The sequence below is a fragment of the Herpailurus yagouaroundi genome, unplaced genomic scaffold (genome assembly GCF_014898765.1).
Source record: "Herpailurus yagouaroundi ecotype Mexico unplaced genomic scaffold, PumYag 29, whole genome shotgun sequence".
Classification (NCBI taxonomy): Eukaryota; Metazoa; Chordata; class Mammalia; order Carnivora; family Felidae; genus Herpailurus; species Herpailurus yagouaroundi.
In genome coordinates, this window is record NW_024412377.1 from 114,533,592 (window position 1) to 114,551,899 (window position 18,308).

The following is an 18,308-nucleotide window of genomic DNA, read 5'->3' on the forward strand; positions in this document are numbered from 1 at the left end:
ATAACAGTGAAAACATATGGTATCTGTCTTTCTCTGTATGGTTTATTTCACTTAGCATAACACTCTCCAGTTCCATCCATGTTGCTACAAAGGGCCATATTTCATTCTTTCTCATTGCCACGTAGTACTCCACTGTGTATATAAACCACAATTTCTTTATCCATTCATCCGTTGATGGACATTTTGGCTCTTTCCACAATTTGGCTATTGTTGAGAGTGCTGCTATAAACAGTGGGGTACAAGTGCCCCTATGCATCGGTACTCCTATATCCCTTGGGTGAATTCCTAGCAGTGCTATTGCTGGGTCATAGGGTAGGTCTATTTTTAATTTTTTGAGGAACCTCCACACTGTTTTCCAGAGTGGCTGCACCAGTTTGCATTCCCACCAACAGTGCAAGAGGGTTCCCGGTTCTCCACATCCTCTCCAGCATCTATAGTCTCCTGATTTGTTCATTTTGGCCACTCTGACTGGCGTGAGGTGATATCTAGCACTCTTGATACCTCCATGCACTCATGTAATTTCCTTATTCCAATTCTCTTGTATAATTATATCATTAATTATTATGGAATCATTATTCAGTATTTACAGTACTATGACCATTTCACTATCATTCACATACATCCACAGATATACAACGTTAGGGTTAGTTACAGTTTCTTTTCTTTGTCCAATTAATAGTCTATGTATCCATTCCCAAAGTCACTATCAAAGGAATACATCTATTCTCAGTGCATTCAAGCATATCAGAAATCCTACCAGCTTCATCCTTCCCTTTGTAACATCTTTCTGGAATCTTGTTTGCTCTGGTTCTTTCTGGATGTGTTGCTCTCGAAGCTTATTTTACACCTACAGTAATTCAATCTCCCTTCGCCATCATCCTGAAGATTTCTTGGGCTTATCTCCTGAGTTGGGTTTCTTATTTTCTGGATTCCATGTTTTCTTCTCTCCTGGCCTATCTTCTGGTTTTCTTTGAACATATATGCTAGGATTAACTAAGAAGAGGTCACTCAGTGGGAGAAAAATTTGAGGTCTCACATATCTAAGAAGGCTTTTATTGCTCCTACTTATTAACTGTGGGAATTCTGGGTATAAAACTCTAGCTTGGATAGCATTTTCCCTCAGAATTCCCCACTTTGCCTTTGAGAAAACTAAGGACACTGATTGTCATTTCTTCACAATCTGTTGGGTTTTTTTTCCACTCAAGCTTTCGGGACTTTGCTCTATGCCAATTTTCTAAAATCTCACAATAACGTGGTTCTGACAGGGTTCTTCCATTTATTTGTAAGTATAACAGTTCAATCTAAAAGTTTGCATCTGGGGCGCCTGGGTGGCGCAGTCGTTAGCGTCCGACTTCAGCCAGGTCACGATCTCGCGGTCCGTGAGTTCGAGCCCCGCGTCAGGCTCTGGGCTGATGGCTCAGAGCCTGGAGCTTGTTTCCGATTCTGTGTCTCCCTCTCTCTCTGCCCCTCCCCCGTTCATGCTCTGTCTCTCTCTGTCCCAAAAATAAATAAACATTGAAAAAATAAATAAATAAAAAATAAAAATTTGCATCTTTCAGTTCTAGAAATCTCTCTTATTTCACTTCTTTTATAATATCCCTCTTTCTGTTTCCTTTTTTTTCTTTCTGTAATTTTTATTAGTTAGGTATTACACCTTCCAGAATAAATCCTTTCTGAAAAAAAATATTTTCTCTTATTTTTCTGCCTCTTTATAGTTTTGTTAGTCTTTCTGGGAGCTTTCCTCAACTTTATCTTCCAGCCATTTACTGACATCTTTATTTGTGTAATCTTGTTTGTAAGTTCTAAGAGCTCTTTTTGGTTCTCTGAATATTTCTTTTTATGTCATTCTGTTCTTGATTTATAGATGCAATGTCATCTTGTATCTCTCTGAGGATACTACTTATAGTTTTACTTTTTTAAGGCTTTTCTTTTCTTCTAATTGTTGCATTTTCTCAGCTTCCTTCATGTTCCTTTTGTTCCTATTGTCTCTTTGGGGTCCATCTTTCATATCAGAAGCTTTCATCAGAGGGCTGGTATTCTTGGACATCACTCACACTTTAAGAGTAAGGCAATAAAGAGCAGACTGAAAGCTCTATGTGCTTGAAGTAATAGACTTTATTGTGAGATGATTTCAAAGATCCCTAACTGACAATATCTCTAGATCTTTCCTACTGGGCTCATTTTGCCCTCCACTCTCTTGCCTAGGGGGCACAAGCCTGGCTGGAGGCTTGTTTTTGAAGTCACGTTGGGAAAGGAACCTGAGCATCTTTCTCTGCACTGTGTACTTTTACTCAATCCTTCAATGGAATCTGTTCCACACAAGGTGTGGTTTTACAACACAAATTAGCTCATATGTACTTGGTCAAAAGAAAATATGTGTCAGAATAATGTAGATATTACCTTAACTTACATGCAATATTTCCTAAGCAGAAGAGAACAGAATGTAGACTAGAATTACAAATTTCAGCAGAAAAAGTTTTCAATCACTTGTAGCACTTGCAACAAGAACCTTTTTCCTACATTTTGAAAATTTAAAAACAGACACCTGTTCCTTTTGAATTCTAGCAGGTTGGGCTGCCCCTATGGCACCTTAAGAGCAACCACACTGACTTAGAACACCACTTTTATCCACACTGTGTCCCTTCCTAGCAGCGCTGCTCTCATGTGTTACCAACAGTTCTACTCAACTATTTCTCTGACTTATTACCAGCCATCACAGGCCCCAGTCTCAGTGAGCTGCCTACCTCCACAGTTACTGTTTTATTAATGCTTTGTGTAAGCTTTGAGTTTTCTGCCCCAGTACTTTTTTTTTTTTGCATGTGACCTTTTATTTTTGAGGAAGCAAGTTTAAAGGCTGTGGGTTTTTTTCTTTCTTATGGCAGACTGTTTGCAAAGCTGGCCACAACTTTTCCTCTCTCTGAATCCACACACCCTTTGCAACAAATGTGACTTTGTAGCTACGTCCATCAAGAGGGAGGACCTGTCTCCCTTCCCCTTGAATGAGCTAGACTTGCAATTTGATTCGCCCTATTGAATGCATGGAAGAGACACTGTGTCATTTCCAAGTCTAGGCCTCAACAGTCCTTCCATGTTTCCACTCACTCTTGGAACCCTGCCCAGCCTCAGTAAAAAGCCTGGGCTTAGGGGTGCCTGGGTGGCTCAGTTGGTTGAGCGTCGGACTTCCGCTAATGTCATGATCTCACGGTTCGTGAGTTCAAGCCCCGCGTCGGGCTCTGTGCTGACAGCTGAGAGCCTGGAACATGCTTCGGATTCTGTGTCGCCCTCTCTCTCTGCCCCTCCCCCGCTCATGCTTTGTCTCCCCCCCCCCCCCTGTCAAAAATAAACAAACATTTTAAAAATTTAAAAAAAATAATCCTGGGCTTAGCCTGTTGGCAAATGAAAGACCATCTGGACCAGAAATGAGTCAGCTCAGCTTTCCTAGCTGAAGCCCCAGAGATATAGGAAAGGGCAGGAAGGGTATCTTTGATAAACCTGCTCTCAACCATATTTGTAGCCAATATTCCTATTTCTGCCCCTAATGCACGCCCAGTTTTAGAAGAACCTGAAGTCTCAGATTACTGAGCCTTTCAGGAGCTCTGCAGTAAGATCATTATTGCTTCTGGGCCTCCCCAGCTCCCAGTTGAGGTTTCTGTTTCCACAAATGAGCTTAGTTCCTACTCATTCACATTTTTCCTGCTTTCAAAATGTTATTGCTCTGATGTCCTCTCCTGCTCTCTTTGTCCTTGTTTTTATTGAATTTTTATTTCCTTACTACAAAGTTTAGTGGTGTTTGGAGACAAAGTGTAGACAAACATATATGTTTAATCTGCCAGAATTAACAAGAAATCTCCTCACTTCATTTTATAGAGGAGGAAACTTGGGGCACCTGGGTGTCTCAGTCAGTTAAGTTTCTGACTTTGGCTCAGGTCATGATCTCACATCTCGAAACTTCTAGCCCTGCATAGGGCTCCGTGCAGACAACTCAGAGCCTGAAGCCTGCTTCAGGTTCTGTCTCCTTCTCTCTCTCTATGCCTCCCCAACTCATTCGCTTGCTCTCTCTCTCTCAAAAATAAATAAACATTAAAAAAAATATTTATGGATGAGGAAACTGAAGTCCTAGCATCTAAGCGGCTTGCCCAAAGCCACCTGGGAGGTTAGTGAAATATCTGAAACTATTCAGAGCCCTGAGAGAGGTCCAGTGTTCCCTCCTCTTTTCCATGCTACTTCCATGATTATGGAAGCCCATTAACAGGACCAAATGTTACTCCTATTTGTTATTATTGCAGGTTTTTTCCGCATATCACACAAGATTCTGCAGTGCCATTGTACATTCTAGTCTTGACAAATAATAAGCCAATTCAATACAATATCTGAAGAATATAATGGAAGTACACTTTATATTTTTTAAATATGTGATCTCTGCTGATGTCCAAACCATCACTCCCACAGAACTGTGAACTTCTGTATTCTCATATATTATGTGTAAACTCTTAGACACAAATTAGAAAATACTCGGTAAGTGTTTAAAATGCTACCTACATAGACAAATGCTGGCGCTCTAACTGAAACAAAATTGTACAGTATATGAAGTGGCCTTGCTGGACAGGGAAATGACTCCAGAGTGAATAAGAAGTGGCTAGAATTTAGGGCTTCAAAACAATGCCAACAACCTTTTCTGATGTATAATGGCCCACAGATCAGTTATAGGTATCTACTTTCTGCCAATAATAATTACTGATTACGCAGAAGAACATAGTTCAGATGTCAGGGTCACTTATGTGAGGCCCACATGGGCTGCCATAATGCTCCCTACCCTCTTCAAGAGACCATGCTCAGCTCTGCCACACCACTCCACTGGGCATCAAGTCCATGTGGGGTCCAAAAGGACCTCCTGTATCTCCAAACCCCAGCAGGAAGAAAGCATTGCATAGCTCAGCAAGAGACACTCTTGCCTTATCTTTTCCATGCTTATACACTGTCTAAACCAGGGAATCTTGAAAAATAATTTAACTTCCATCTCCACTCAGAGAGTAGCCACTCCTGACACGAGGATGATCAACCCGTACCTAGCTTACCAAATTCAAACCATTCAATATTGGCTTCAGGGTCTTTCACCAATTGTCCACCTCCCTTTAGACATCTTTAACTTTCCTTTTCTTCATACTAAACTTAGACACCTACTCCATACATAGTGCTTGGTTAATCCCTATTAGGATCCTTGCCAGGGATACTGACCAGAGCTGAGCAGGCATCCTGGAAAGTCATGGCAAATGCAATGATTGTCACAAATATTAATTGACTCCTACACTTACCATGCAATCTGCTACATACTTTATAGGCATCATCTCATGCCAACCCCAGACAACTTTATGAGGTAGACACAATTATGTGCAGCTTAGACAGGAAGAATCTGAGGCTTTCAGAAGTTCTGAAAGTGGGGGTAAAAGCCTAACTCTGTCAGATTCTAGAACTGTGTTCTTAACTACTACATTTTATAGGATAGAGGAAGGCAGAGAGGCTTAGATTTTATGTGGTAGTAGATTTGTAGCCTAGAAGAAACTTCAGGGAACATGATTTAAGAGATTGCTGGCAATGGGCTTCAGAAGGGTTTACAACTGGAAGAGGTGGTCAGCAAAGTACTTGTGGAATTTGGCTAATCATGAGTGACCAAGGCCTGAACTTAGGTTTCTCACAACACATTAAACAGTCATGCCTAGGGGCGCCTGGGTGGCGCAGTCGGTTAAGCGTCCGACTTCAGCCAGGTCAAGATCTCACGGTCCGTGAGTTCGAGCCCCGCGTAGGGCTCTGGGCTGATGGCTCAGAGCCTGGAGCCTGTTTCCGATTCTGTGTCTCCCTCTCTCTCTGCCCCTCCCCCCTTCATGCTCTGTCTCTCTCTGTCCCAAAAATAAATAAACGTTGAAAAAAAAATTAAAAAACAAAAAAAAAACGGTCATGCCTACAAGAAGCACCAATGGTGTAGGGTAGAAGCAGGGTTACAGGGCTGTGGGGGACCAACAAGGAATGGAGAACTCACACCCCTTCCAAGAGAAGGAGCTGCTACTCAGTTGTTGTTTGGGAATGAGATGCAGTGTTGCATGATCTTCCTACTTTTTCAAGAAAATGGGGGCAGAAATGAGAAAAAAGAAATAACCTAAAAATATATTCAATTGATACCATACCATATTGTCTATTAAAAAAATAATAATGGGGCGCCTGGGTGGCTCAGTCGGTTAAGCGTCCGACTTCGGCTCAGGTCACGATCTTGCGTCCGCAAGTTCGAGCCCGGCGTCAGGCTCTGGGCTGACGGCTCAGAGCCTGGAGCTTGCTTCCGATTCTGTGTCTCCCTCTCTCTCTGCCCCTCCCCCGTTCATGCTGTGTCTCTCTCTGTCTCAAAAATAAATAAACATTAAAAAAAATTAAAAAAAAATAATAATAAAATGGCTAAGTCAAAAATAACAAATTAGAAAACTGAATGATTTTGAAAATGTTGAGGCCACTGATATTAAAACAAAGCACTTTGGAGAGGCTGGCAAATTTAGTTAGTATTGGATCTGTTAGAACTTGTTGAAATGTTAACATAGCCCGATCAGTCAAGTATTTGTTTAAAAATAAACATTGGATGTATAGCTCAATAGTCAATGATTAAACAACTAAAGTTGCAAGACCCTGTTATAGGCACTATTAGAAATAAAATGCAAATAAGATTTAGAGAGTATAGTAAGGGAGACAATCACATACAAAAATAAGACAAAACAGAAAGGGATAAGAACTACAAAAGAGATATAAGCTAAATGCTATGGCACTTGAGAAACTGAAGAAATCAATTACTTCTGGGGAAAGTGGTGAGCATCTGGATGGAAGAGAATAAGACAGAGAAACTGGGGAGGACATTCCCAGTAGAGTCAGCAATGCCAGCAGGTCCAAGGAAAGGGAATAGCAATTAGTCCAGGAGACTGGAGCATAAGGTTCATGGATGGGGGAGGAGAGGATGGTAAATATCAGGCTAGGGAATTAGGTCAGAGCCAGATAATAGAGGGCCTTAAAGTCTATATTAAGCAGTTTGGACTTTGTTCTATAGCAAATGCGAGTCCTCAAAAGCTTTAGAGCGAAGAGTGACTAGCTCATATGTGAGTCATATGCTAATCTTCTATTTCCATAAATGAAGGTTTGATTTTTCATAAAATGAACGAAATTCTGCTTTGTATCTCTCCTCTGTCACTCTACTTTCTTTGGCAAATCTTGCCCTTGGGTTAATATTCCTGAATTCTTTTGCATTGTTTATGCTCTATACAATACTTCTAATTAAACTTTTATCTAAACTAAAGCCTTATTTTCTTCTTTCCTTTTGGGTCAGAACTATAAATATCATCAGTTTTAACCAGTGATAGAAACAGAAGAATTTTTCCTTTTTTGTTTTAATCTCCAAGTATGATATTCCACTAATTTGACCCAGATTCCATTTTTAGCTTCATGTAACAAAAAGAGGCCTTGAACTGAATACTTGAGCTAGTGCTTTTCTTGGGCAAATTCTTATAGCATTTTTGGGTGTCCTTTTTCAAAGAACCCATAGTTTCAGAGCAAAGTGATACCAAGAAATCAAAATGCATCCATCTCTCTCATAAAGCTAGCCTTCCTGCTTTAAAGAAAAAGAAAAAGTGCGCCTGGGTAGTGCAGTTGGTTAAGCATCCAACTGTTGATCTTGGCTCAGTTCATGATCTCATGGTTCGTGGATTCAAGTCCTACCTTGGGCTCTGTGGACAATGCAGAGTCTGCTGGGTACTCTGTCTCTCCTTCTTACTCCCCCTCCCCCACTTGTGCTCTCTCTGTCTCAAAATAAATAAATAATTAAGAAATAATAAAAGAAAAAAGAAAAAGAAAAAGGCCCAGAATGTGATATCATTTAAAACCCCAGCTCAGGGGCACCTGGATGTCTCAGTTGGTTAAGTGTCCCACTCTTGATTTTGGCTCAGGTCCTGCTCTTACAGTTTGTGAGTTCAAGCCTCAAGTGGGGCTCTGTGCTGACAATGGGGAGCCTGCTTGGGATTCTCTCTCTCCCTCTCTCTCTCTGCCCCTCCCCTGTTCACGCTCTCTCTCTCTCTCTCTCTCTCTCTCTCAAAATAAATAAATAATCAGTTAATCAATAATACCCAATTCAGGGGCTCCTCAGCAGCTCAGTCAGTTGGGCAGCTGACTTTTGATTTTGGCTCAGGTCCTGATCTCACAGTTTGTGAGTTCAAACCCCAAGTGGGGCTCTGATTAACAGTGTGGAGCCCTGCTTGGGATTCTCCCTCTCTCCCTTTCTCTCTGCCTCTTTAAATAAATAAGTAAATAAATAAATAAATAAATAAATAAATAAATAAATAAACAAACTAACTAGCTAACTAACTAGCTTTAAAATAAAAAATAAATAAAAAACCAATTCAGTCTCTTTCAACCTGTCCAAACAGAACAGGAGAAAATTCCAGGAGCCAGACCTCTGAATATCCTCTTCAAGGTGGCAACAGAGATACTTTGCCAAAAATAGACTTGTAACTCATCACATTCTCACCAATATTCTTCTAATTATTTAGTATAAATCCTCCCTTCTGTAATGTAAACCCATTCCACCATATCCCATCATCAATGAAACAATGAAAACCAGAACCTGTCTTCCTATCCTACCATCTTTTGAACTGAATTCCTTAAGACTAAGTGTTACATTTGGGCATTTGTCATATAGTTAAGAAACTCAGCCACATACTATTGCTCCTCTCTTGTAGCAAGAGAGGAAATCACCTCCTGTCTTGTAGCAAACCACCTCCTATACAAGAAAGAACCATACAACATGTGCTTCCACTTGCCCTTTTCTTACCCCACCTCACCCAACCCCCTCCAAAATGCATGTTCCTCTTTAGTTTCTCACAACACATTAAACTCTTAAGCCTACAAGGAGCATGAATGGAGTAGGTTGGGAGCAGTGCTATAGGGCTGTGGGGGGTCAAGGAGAATGGAGAACTCACACTCCTTCTAAGGGAGGGAGCTGCTAGACAGCTGTAATTTGGGAATGGGATCCAGTGTTGCTTGATCTATTTTTTTAAGAGAAGCAGGAATTCAGAAATCTACTTATTTTCCAAATATTCAAAACTAAAAATTCTAAACCATTTGTAGAACACTGTATGGACCAAAGTAATGCCTGGGTCCTAAGCTACATGCTCTGTATTACATCAAGGTCTGGCCCCAGTGAACAATCCAGAATCTGCACCAAATGCTAGTACCATCTTTTCTGTAGCTTCTTCCAGGTCATTACTAGCAACATGATAGATAAAGGAAGAGAAACCAGCAATATCCAGGTATTAAGTTCTGATACTCTACCGCCCCTGTTTTCATTTGGATTTCCTACCTTCATCTCCTCTCCTGAATTCTATCCCAAAGAGTCATTCTGCCCATTTACCTTTTTTCTGCCACAGATAACATGCAGCCTGGCTGTCAGCAAAGGGATAACTAAGAAAACCCTCAGGAGGCCCTACTAGTCCAAGAGATAGGAAATAATTTCCTAGCTATGACTCCTGACATCTCCAGAAAGAGTGCTTCTCCTAACTTAAAAAACAAAAACTACATTGAGTTATATCCCACCAATCATAATCCTACCATAATCCTACCTGGAAGTGAATTATGCAGCTTCCCAAACTGCATAATTAGCCCAAATTAGACATGTGTGCCAAAGCTACAAAGGATGAAAGAGAGTGTGGGGCACAAGTAGGGAATCAAGTAAAAACCAAGGAAGAAGGTAGCTGACCTCAATATTCTAAATTGAATCTCCAGGGGGGTGGCACAAAGGGATCTGATTAACACTCTCAATTTTAGCAGTATGGTTAAGAGATGAGAGTCCAGAGACAGGAGATTATCACTAACACATGGCCTTGTGTGGGCCCCTAGTCACATCTTCTGTGCCCAGAAGGAAAGTCACATCCAATTCTGGAGTTCTCCTCCCTTCCTCATGCCTGTTAAGATTCAGACTCTTACTGGGGCACCTGGATGCCTGGATGGCTCATTTGGTTGAGCATCCGACTTCGGCTCAGGTCATGATCTTACACAAGTTCAAGCCCAAAGAGCTCACTTCTGATCCCTACCTCTGTCTCTCTCTGTCTCTCTCTCTCTCTCTCTCTCTCTCTCTCTGTCTCTCTCTGTCTAAAAGGTAAACACTAAAAAAAAATTCAGATTCCTATTCCAAAACCTTGCTGACCCTTGTGTAGATACCTAGTTCCAAATATATCCTGGATTTCCTAATTTTATTCAAGTCGGTGGTACTCATGCTTCAATATTCCCTCCACCAGCCACTGGCAACATCCTGCCCATCCTCTGAAACTCAGCCCAGGGGTCCTCTTCCCTGATCTCTCCCTTCCCCAGGTTCAAGGGCTCCTCCCTTAGCCTTCATATACTCTGTGCTCTTTCCCTGTATACGTCAACCACATCGTACTCTGTTACCTGTGAATTTGGCAATGATATTCAAAACATTTAACTACTGACGCAACACAGGCAGTGTCCCATCAGAACACAAGCTTGCTGTTCTGTATCAATGCACAGTGACCAATGTTAGCCTGCTCAGATGTGACTTTCACCCACAAGACACTAGACTATTTAAAAATAAGGGCAAGCATTTATTCACCAATATAGCACCAGTGCCCAGCATGTTGAGTAAATGTTGGTGGATTGAATAAGTCTAAGACTGGGGCACCTGGGTCACGCAGTCAGATAAGTGTCTGACTTTGGCTCAGGTCATGATCTGGTGGTTTGTGAGTTCAAGCCCCACGTCGGGCTCTGTGCTGACAGCTCGGAGCCTGGAACCTGCTTCAGATTCTGTGTCTTCCTCTCTCTCTGTCCCACACCTGTCTCTCTCTGTCTCTCAAAAATAAATAAATGTAAAATTTTTTTAATCAAAAAAAATAATTCTAAGATTGCTTGGAAAAGGAAAGATCATGAGAACCTTGTGATGAGCAGTAGGGCACTTCTTTAAACCCTCCCAGCTTGTTATCCTTACATGTAATGCTAATACTCCTGCTTTACTCAGGGTTTATATACCTGCAGAATAGCCAAACTAGGCAAAAGTAAAAGAAAATGATATTCTAGGCTTCCAAAAGTTAATCATAAAAGCCCCCACAGGTTTTAGGTATAGGTAACTAGCTAAGCATTTATAAATTCCAGTCAGTTATAAAACCTATTACCTTTGGGAACAGTCCCTCACAGCCCAATATTTGTAAATCCATCTCGTATATTTCACTCACACAAATCCTTACTACTTTTTAAACGTTTAAGCAGTTATTTTTAGATGGTGGACGAATTATCACATGTCCCTCTTGTATTACGGGGAGTTCAGTAAAAGAACTTAGGCTTATTTAAGAATATATAATTGATGAAGATTTCTCCTGGTACACCAAAATTAAAACAGAGGTTAGAAGGTCTTCTATAAAAATCACACATCAGCCTCACTCTTAAGGCATCAACTATGCTGTGTGGTCTCATTGCCAAACAACTCTCCATCCAAAGACAATTCTAAGGAGAACACCACAGTAAACCTAGAATCTAAAGGCTGCACTTGGTGCCATATGGGCTCCTCTACTGATGCAGCTTTGTTTTGTATTCCAGCCTGGAAATTCATAAATGGTGACTGGCTTTAAATGCAATGTGTTTTCTTTACAGTTTTGTAGCATGTGCATTTAGTTTGCTATTGTTGTTAAAAAGACATTTCCAGTAGTACCATCCTGTAGCAATAAAATATTATTTTAATCAAAAGCTTGGTTGTGCTACATGAAAAGGAAGTACACAAAACCATTCAGTGTGAAGGTTTGAGGGTGAGTTCTTTAATTTTGTTGAAGGAGGAATTGATTTTGCAGTTACAGAAAAAAACTAGAACAATCTTGGTCAGAAGAAAAGCAAAACTATGGATTTTGTAGTGAAATACATTCTACCATAACTGATTATCAGCAGGAAGGTTTGGAAAGCACATTTTAGGAAAACACTGAGAAAACTCAGAGAAAAGTAATTGTATAATTCTGTGTCAAGCTGTGCACAAAGAAGAGGACTGGACGCTCCTAACCTGGTGTTACCATGATTCTCCCAGAGGCTCATGAGCAAAGACACCAGCTATTTCTCCTGGCCTTGAACTGGAAGTTGCACTTTTGTCAAGTACTGTCCACTACTGCAAGACTGCTGCTACCTCTTACAAAGTGGCAATTAATTAATTAACCAAAAATGAAGGTGATTTTGGAGAACCCCAATGTGAGCAATGAAAAATTGCTTTGCTTTTCAAGAGCTGACAGGGAGCTTCTGTTTACATAGCATAGTGGGAGCAAAGAAATGAACTTTGAGAATTGCTGTTTCTTTGAAACACATTACTAGAGTCCTACATTATATCATGGCACACAGTCTACTAAATTGTCTATATTTCTATATTGAAAATAAAATCCAAACAAACTATACCTATAAAATGACCAAGGTGTAATATTGTATATGCTAAAATCAAAGGAAAACTAATACTATTCCAAGTGTGTACTAGAGAGAAGCTTGAAGTTATAACACATTATACGAATCTTGAAGATCAAAATGTTTTCAAGATCGGCTCAAACATATCACTTTAAAACTCATTATCAATTATGTTCCTTGTTGTACAACTAAAGAGTTATTATAAATAGATACAATTTTTATAATCCGCATTTTACTTAATAAATCATGCAAGAGGGACATTGAGCCTCTGTACAGTCAACATGGACCCAATAATCTAGTTCCTGAACAATGTCTGGGCATAGTAAGTTCCTAATTTAATTTGGTTGTTAGAAATTTATATCAAGAAAGAAAATATACAATGGTTTACTTTATTGATCACTTTATTGCTTTTAGCTGTCTTCCGATGGGTTAGAAGTCTATTAAATATCCCTAAATTGTGCACAATGCAAATGCATTAAAATTACAGCTGTCAGGCCACACTTGGCCATTCATTATTTTCATCCATTAAAAGAATTTCCATCATGATGAACATCCTATGGGATTAGGACCAAAATGGGAAAGAAAATCTTGAAAAAGTGAAGTTTTCAGAGTTCGGCTACTCATAAGAACAATATATTAAGAATGAAAAGTTAAAGCTACTGTGGAGAAAATGTACCCAAAGAGTAAAGTGAGGAGTGGTCCTTCCAGCCATGGTACCCATACCTCACACTAGCTTTCTTTCATCTTGATTTTATATCCCCCATTGCATCATCATAGTTATCTAGAGACTGAGCCAAAGCACGCTGACAACCGTGTGTGGGTTGCCTAATTACAGTAACCTCAGATTTGGCCACTTGATAGTCAATTTTCTCTGTATGAAATAAGGTCTCCTAATGATTTATATAATCACCATCATCATTATTAATACCTCAAAGGCAACCCCACGCAGAAATGCTGGGAACTGGTGGGATAAGACATGGGTGGGGCCAGCGTGCACCTTTAAATACCTGTCATCACAGCACAGGATCCCCTCTCTAGAGTGTTTCAGCCTGTTCATCCTCTCCCTTGCACACCATAATCTGCTATCTACTCTATATTTAACTTCTGCTCACTTCTCTGGAAGATTCCAGCCAGCACCATGACTGATGATGAGGTGTCTGCCTTGGTGGTAGATAATGGGTCAGGGATGTGCAAGGCAGGTTTTGGTGGTGACGATGCCCCCCGGGCTGTCTTCCCCTCCATGGTAGGGCGCCCCCGGCACCAGGGGGTCATGGTAGGCATGGGTCAGAAGGACTGCTATGTGGGGGATGAGGCTCAGAGCAAGAGAGGCATCCTGACCCTGAAGTATCCCATTGAGCATGGAGTAGTCACCAACTGGGACGATATGGAGAAGATCTGGCACCACACTTTCTACAACGAGCTCCGTGTGGCACCGGATGAGCATCCCATCCTCCTCACCGAGGCACCCCTCAACCCCAAGATCAACCGGGAAAAGATGACTCAGATCATGTTTGAAGCCTTCAATACACCAGCCATGTATGTAGCTATCCAGGCTGTGCTGTCTCTCTATGCCTCAGGGAGAACCACAGGCATCGTGATGGATTCTGGTGATGGAGTTACTCACACCGTGCCCATCTATGAAGGTTATGCCCTACCTCATGCCATTCTACGTCTAGATCTGGCTGGCAGAGACCTGACTGACTACCTCATGAAGATTCTGACAGAACGAGGCTACAACTTCACCACCACAGCCGAGCGGGAGATTGTCCGTGATGTCAAAGAGAAACTGTGCTATGTAGCCCTGGACTTTGAGCAAGAGATGGTCAGTGCTTCTGCATCCTCCTCACTGGAAAGAAGCTATGAGCTTCCTGATGGGCAAGTGATCACCATTGGGAATGAACGTTTTCGATGCCCTGAATCCATTTTCCAGCCTTCCTTTTTGGGCATTGAGTCCAGTGGGATCCATGAGACAACCTTCAATTCTATCATGAAGTGTGATGTGGATATTCGCAAGGATCTATATGCCAACACTGTCTTGTCTGGAGGCAGCACAATGTACCCTGGCATTGCTGACCGAATGCAGAAGGAAATCGTAACTCTGGCACCTAGCACAATGAAAATCAAGATCATAGCTCCCCCAGAGAGGAAGTATTCCGTTTGGATTGGGGGTTCCATTCTGGCCAGCCTGTCTACATTCCAGCAAATGTGGATCAGTAAGCAGGAATATGATGAGGCTGGTCCTCCCATAGTTCATAGAAAATGTTTCTGAATGGTCTTCCATGCTAGTAGGTTTACATTTTTCCCTTCTCTGAGTCACAGTGATGGTACTGCTTTTATCCACTTTCCTTTGAGTAAAGTTAACACTCTGCTCTTGCTAGTGTAGAGCCAGCAAACTCATCTCCATCAAAGTATTGTGGGCTCCTGCCCAGCTAACCACATCTTGGCCTTTATGAACTGAAGGAGAATTCTAATACTGTATTCTATTCTCTTTACCTATAGGGTTCGAAGAAATATTGACATGCTTAGGTGAAAATGAGCGACAAGGAGTAAAACTATGAGAAATTTCCTTTCAGAATGGATAACTAGCATTACCAAGCCTTAGAAACTAGTTTATGCTTTAAATATTCAACAACAGGCTGGCCATGTAACGCTATAAAAATGTGCATGTTAGCAAACATGTCTTATTAGTATTTTTGTTTTGCTTTTCTACTTTGTATAGAGATAATGAATTATATGGATCAATATTGTCCATATGTACATAAGCACCAGGGAAATATTATATCTTAAAAGACACTAAATCTGGCTGTCTAAATGGGAATTTCTTAACTCCCCAATAGCCACTGTTCTAGTAGCTACATATTTTAATTGTTTCCCTTATTAAATAAGCATAATGAAACAGCCAATATTCCATTAATGTTGTTTATAAATCAACTAAACTTTCAGCTCAGAGTGGAGTTCTGCTTGTTAAATACATATTTTAATGTCTAACTTATTGAATTTCATTCTACTTGCCTAACTTTTAAAATAGAAATATAGTATCAAATTAATGTCATCCTGCTATGGTTTGACAAGGATAATGTTATTTTTATTCCTTAGCATAATAACATATTTTGAATAATTTCCATAGGCCATAATTTTGGATATTTCTCTAATCAAGTATTTTACTGTCAGGAAACCATAGCTGCAGCTTCTTAGTAAATTATAAATTCTAGTACAAACAGAGTAATTCCAATTTTATTCTAGGAAATAATTAGAATAATTCTGCTTTATTATGTCCAGTAACTAGCAATACTTCTTCATTCTTAGACTGTCTCTAAGATACTAACATCTTAGAAAATACTACTGTATCTTCCTACAATTTCTGAAAAATTTTAATGAACCCAATGATGATTGTCAATCAATTTTAAGGACTAGCATATTTATTTCAATCAAGTCTGTGATGTCTGATTATCTGAATATCAGAGTTATTTGTATCTCTCAGGGTTTTTTTTCTGAAAAAAAAAATATTTTTGGGCAATGCTTACTAAGGCATCATCACATTCTCAGGGAAGATTAATATCTTCTTTTTTCCTTTTAGTTGAGAAGCTTATACTTGTGTTTTAAAAGTCTACTCTGGAGTGTTTAAGCATTTTTTTCTTGAGACAAAACTTTTCAAAGAATTTGCTTGTTCCTTATTTTCTTTATCTGACAACTTAATTTTTAAAAATGCATTTAACCAAAATTAATCTTCAAAGGCACCTTATTAAAAAACTTGGAGTGTCCTTTCTCTTTTAATTAATTTTCAATAAATTAAAATGGCTTCATATTTGCATGTCCTGATTTTTCCCCTAATCCTTCCTAAAGAAATGTAGAACAGGGGGAACCTGGGTAGCTCAGTCATTTAAGCATCTGACTCTTGATTTTAGCTCAGGTCATGATCTCATGGTTCGTGAGTTAGAGCCCTGTGTCAGGCTCTGCCCTGACAATGTAGAGCCTGCTTGGGATTCTCTCTCTCTCTCCCTCTCTCTCAAAAAAACAAATTAAAAAAAACTTTTAAGAAATGTTAAACAATCCAGAAAGGATCACTTTTTATATGTGTGACCTATTCATCATTATGTTATAATTTTGCACCTGGTACTTTTGACCATGTAAACATTTAAAAGGAAGTTTAAAAAAAAAAAAGATGGCTTATCAGGTAAGGTATAAATTCCTTATAATCTCAATTAAAAAGTTGGGTTTTTGTGGATTAACTGGTCTTTAGGTAATTAGTAGGTGGAGACAATGGCAATAATAATATCTTGGATTTATATGCTACAACATTTTCCATTTGCAGTGTAGTTCTCACAAATACTCTGACCTACATTCCCTGTTACCAGAAAAAAAAAAAAAAAAACATACCTTCCCATCCACAGAAAATTTATGGGACAGGTAAGGTGAACTTCCGAGAGAGAACTATTGAGCCCTGGATCATTAGATGAAAATATGAATTCTGTAATTCACACAAAAATTTAAACTTAGGGTCTGTGGATATTCTCCTATTCATCAACATTGACTGGCTAACATATGAATTTAATGAGGAAACACTCCATCCCACAACTTCACATTAGAGACTCAATGCCATCTCTTTAGGTAATACAACGGACTTGTTATTCACCAGTAGTTCACCAGATGGGACAACACGGAGGTAACCTTTCCAAATGAATTTCATACCACTGTGATTCCCACTCCCCCTCCATGACCCACTCTGAGCAGCAGTTAGGGCTGGAGCTGTACCACAATCCCCCCATGCCCAACAAAAAGCCATTACTTCCTAGTCACAGGTAACATTTTCCTGAAAGCATAAATGACCCAAAGTCAGTATCTATACTACTGTTTCCTAAATTTCACAAGCGCTTATTTTTCAGTAGTGAGACAAAGTAGTGCTAGGATGCAGGCTGAGTCTTAATTTACTAGAAACATGTTTCAAGAACCTTGGGGAATTAACAATTCAGTAGTGGGGGAAACTATGTTCAGTGGAAAGCAGTATGATCTCTGGGTGGTTCAGAGACTAAACACAGTCCAAGATACCATGATAATCCAAATAAGAACGGTTCAAGCCAGGGTAATCAAAGAAGCCTTCATCAAGCAGATGGAATCACTGAGTTGAGTCTTAAAGCACACATAAGTTGTAATGAACATAAAAACTCATCTTAGATAGCTCTGGCACTATTATGATCACTGGTTGATAGGGTGATTAATTCTTATTTTGATATTTTTCACTGGACTATGCCAGAAACTGTAAAGAAGTACATAACTTTTCATAACCTTTAAGGCTCAGTTCAAGTGTCACCTCTTCTACAGAGCTTTTTCTAGCCTACCCTCCATCTTTTGCAAAAAAAAAAAAAAAAAAAAAAAAAAAAAAGGGACATACTCCTCCTTTGTGTTCCCATTGTATCATTTTCATGCATTTGGCATTGTACTTGTAACATGTGGCCATACTCTCCCACTCTTACCCATCAATGAGCACCTGGAAGACAGAGACATAAACAGTATTTATCTACCCTTGAAGCTCCCAGGATTCAACACATACTACTAACTCAATAAATATGGTTTGAATGAATAAACTAGTGAATTCATGCATTCCAATGTGCATCATTAACATCACAGTTCTACCTTAATTTTTTATCACACTATTCTCAGCTCTTTGTCTCTTTGTCTGCTAGCGTATGCTACTTTTGTTGGTGTTGTTTCTTCTATGATTCATATTTTTCTCTTTTTCCTTTCTTCCTCTCTTCTTTTTCCTTTCCCATACACTTCTTCCATGCTTCTCAATATAAAGAACAGGAGTATTAAAGTTTTTGCTTGTCAATAAAGGTTTCCCATTCTTCAGG

At 39.8% G+C, this 18,308-nt stretch overlaps 1 protein-coding gene across 1 annotated transcript; it reads left to right on the forward strand.

The window, feature by feature from the left end:
* The first annotated feature begins 13,503 nt into the window (after positions 1 to 13,503).
* On the forward strand, positions 13,504 to 16,264 carry ACTBL2 (actin beta like 2). Its single transcript, XM_040452741.1, has one exon. It carries the CDS (start codon positions 13,598 to 13,600, stop codon positions 14,726 to 14,728), a length of 1,131 nt encoding a protein of 376 aa, XP_040308675.1. The 5' UTR covers positions 13,504 to 13,597; the 3' UTR covers positions 14,729 to 16,264.
* The last annotated feature ends 2,044 nt before the right edge of the window (positions 16,265 to 18,308 follow it).

What these genes read in the sequence shown, in the direction of transcription:
- ACTBL2 (XM_040452741.1), top strand. Translation starts at nt 13,598, where the DNA reads ATGACTGATGATGAGGTGTCTGCCTTGGTGGTAGATAATGGGTCAGGG.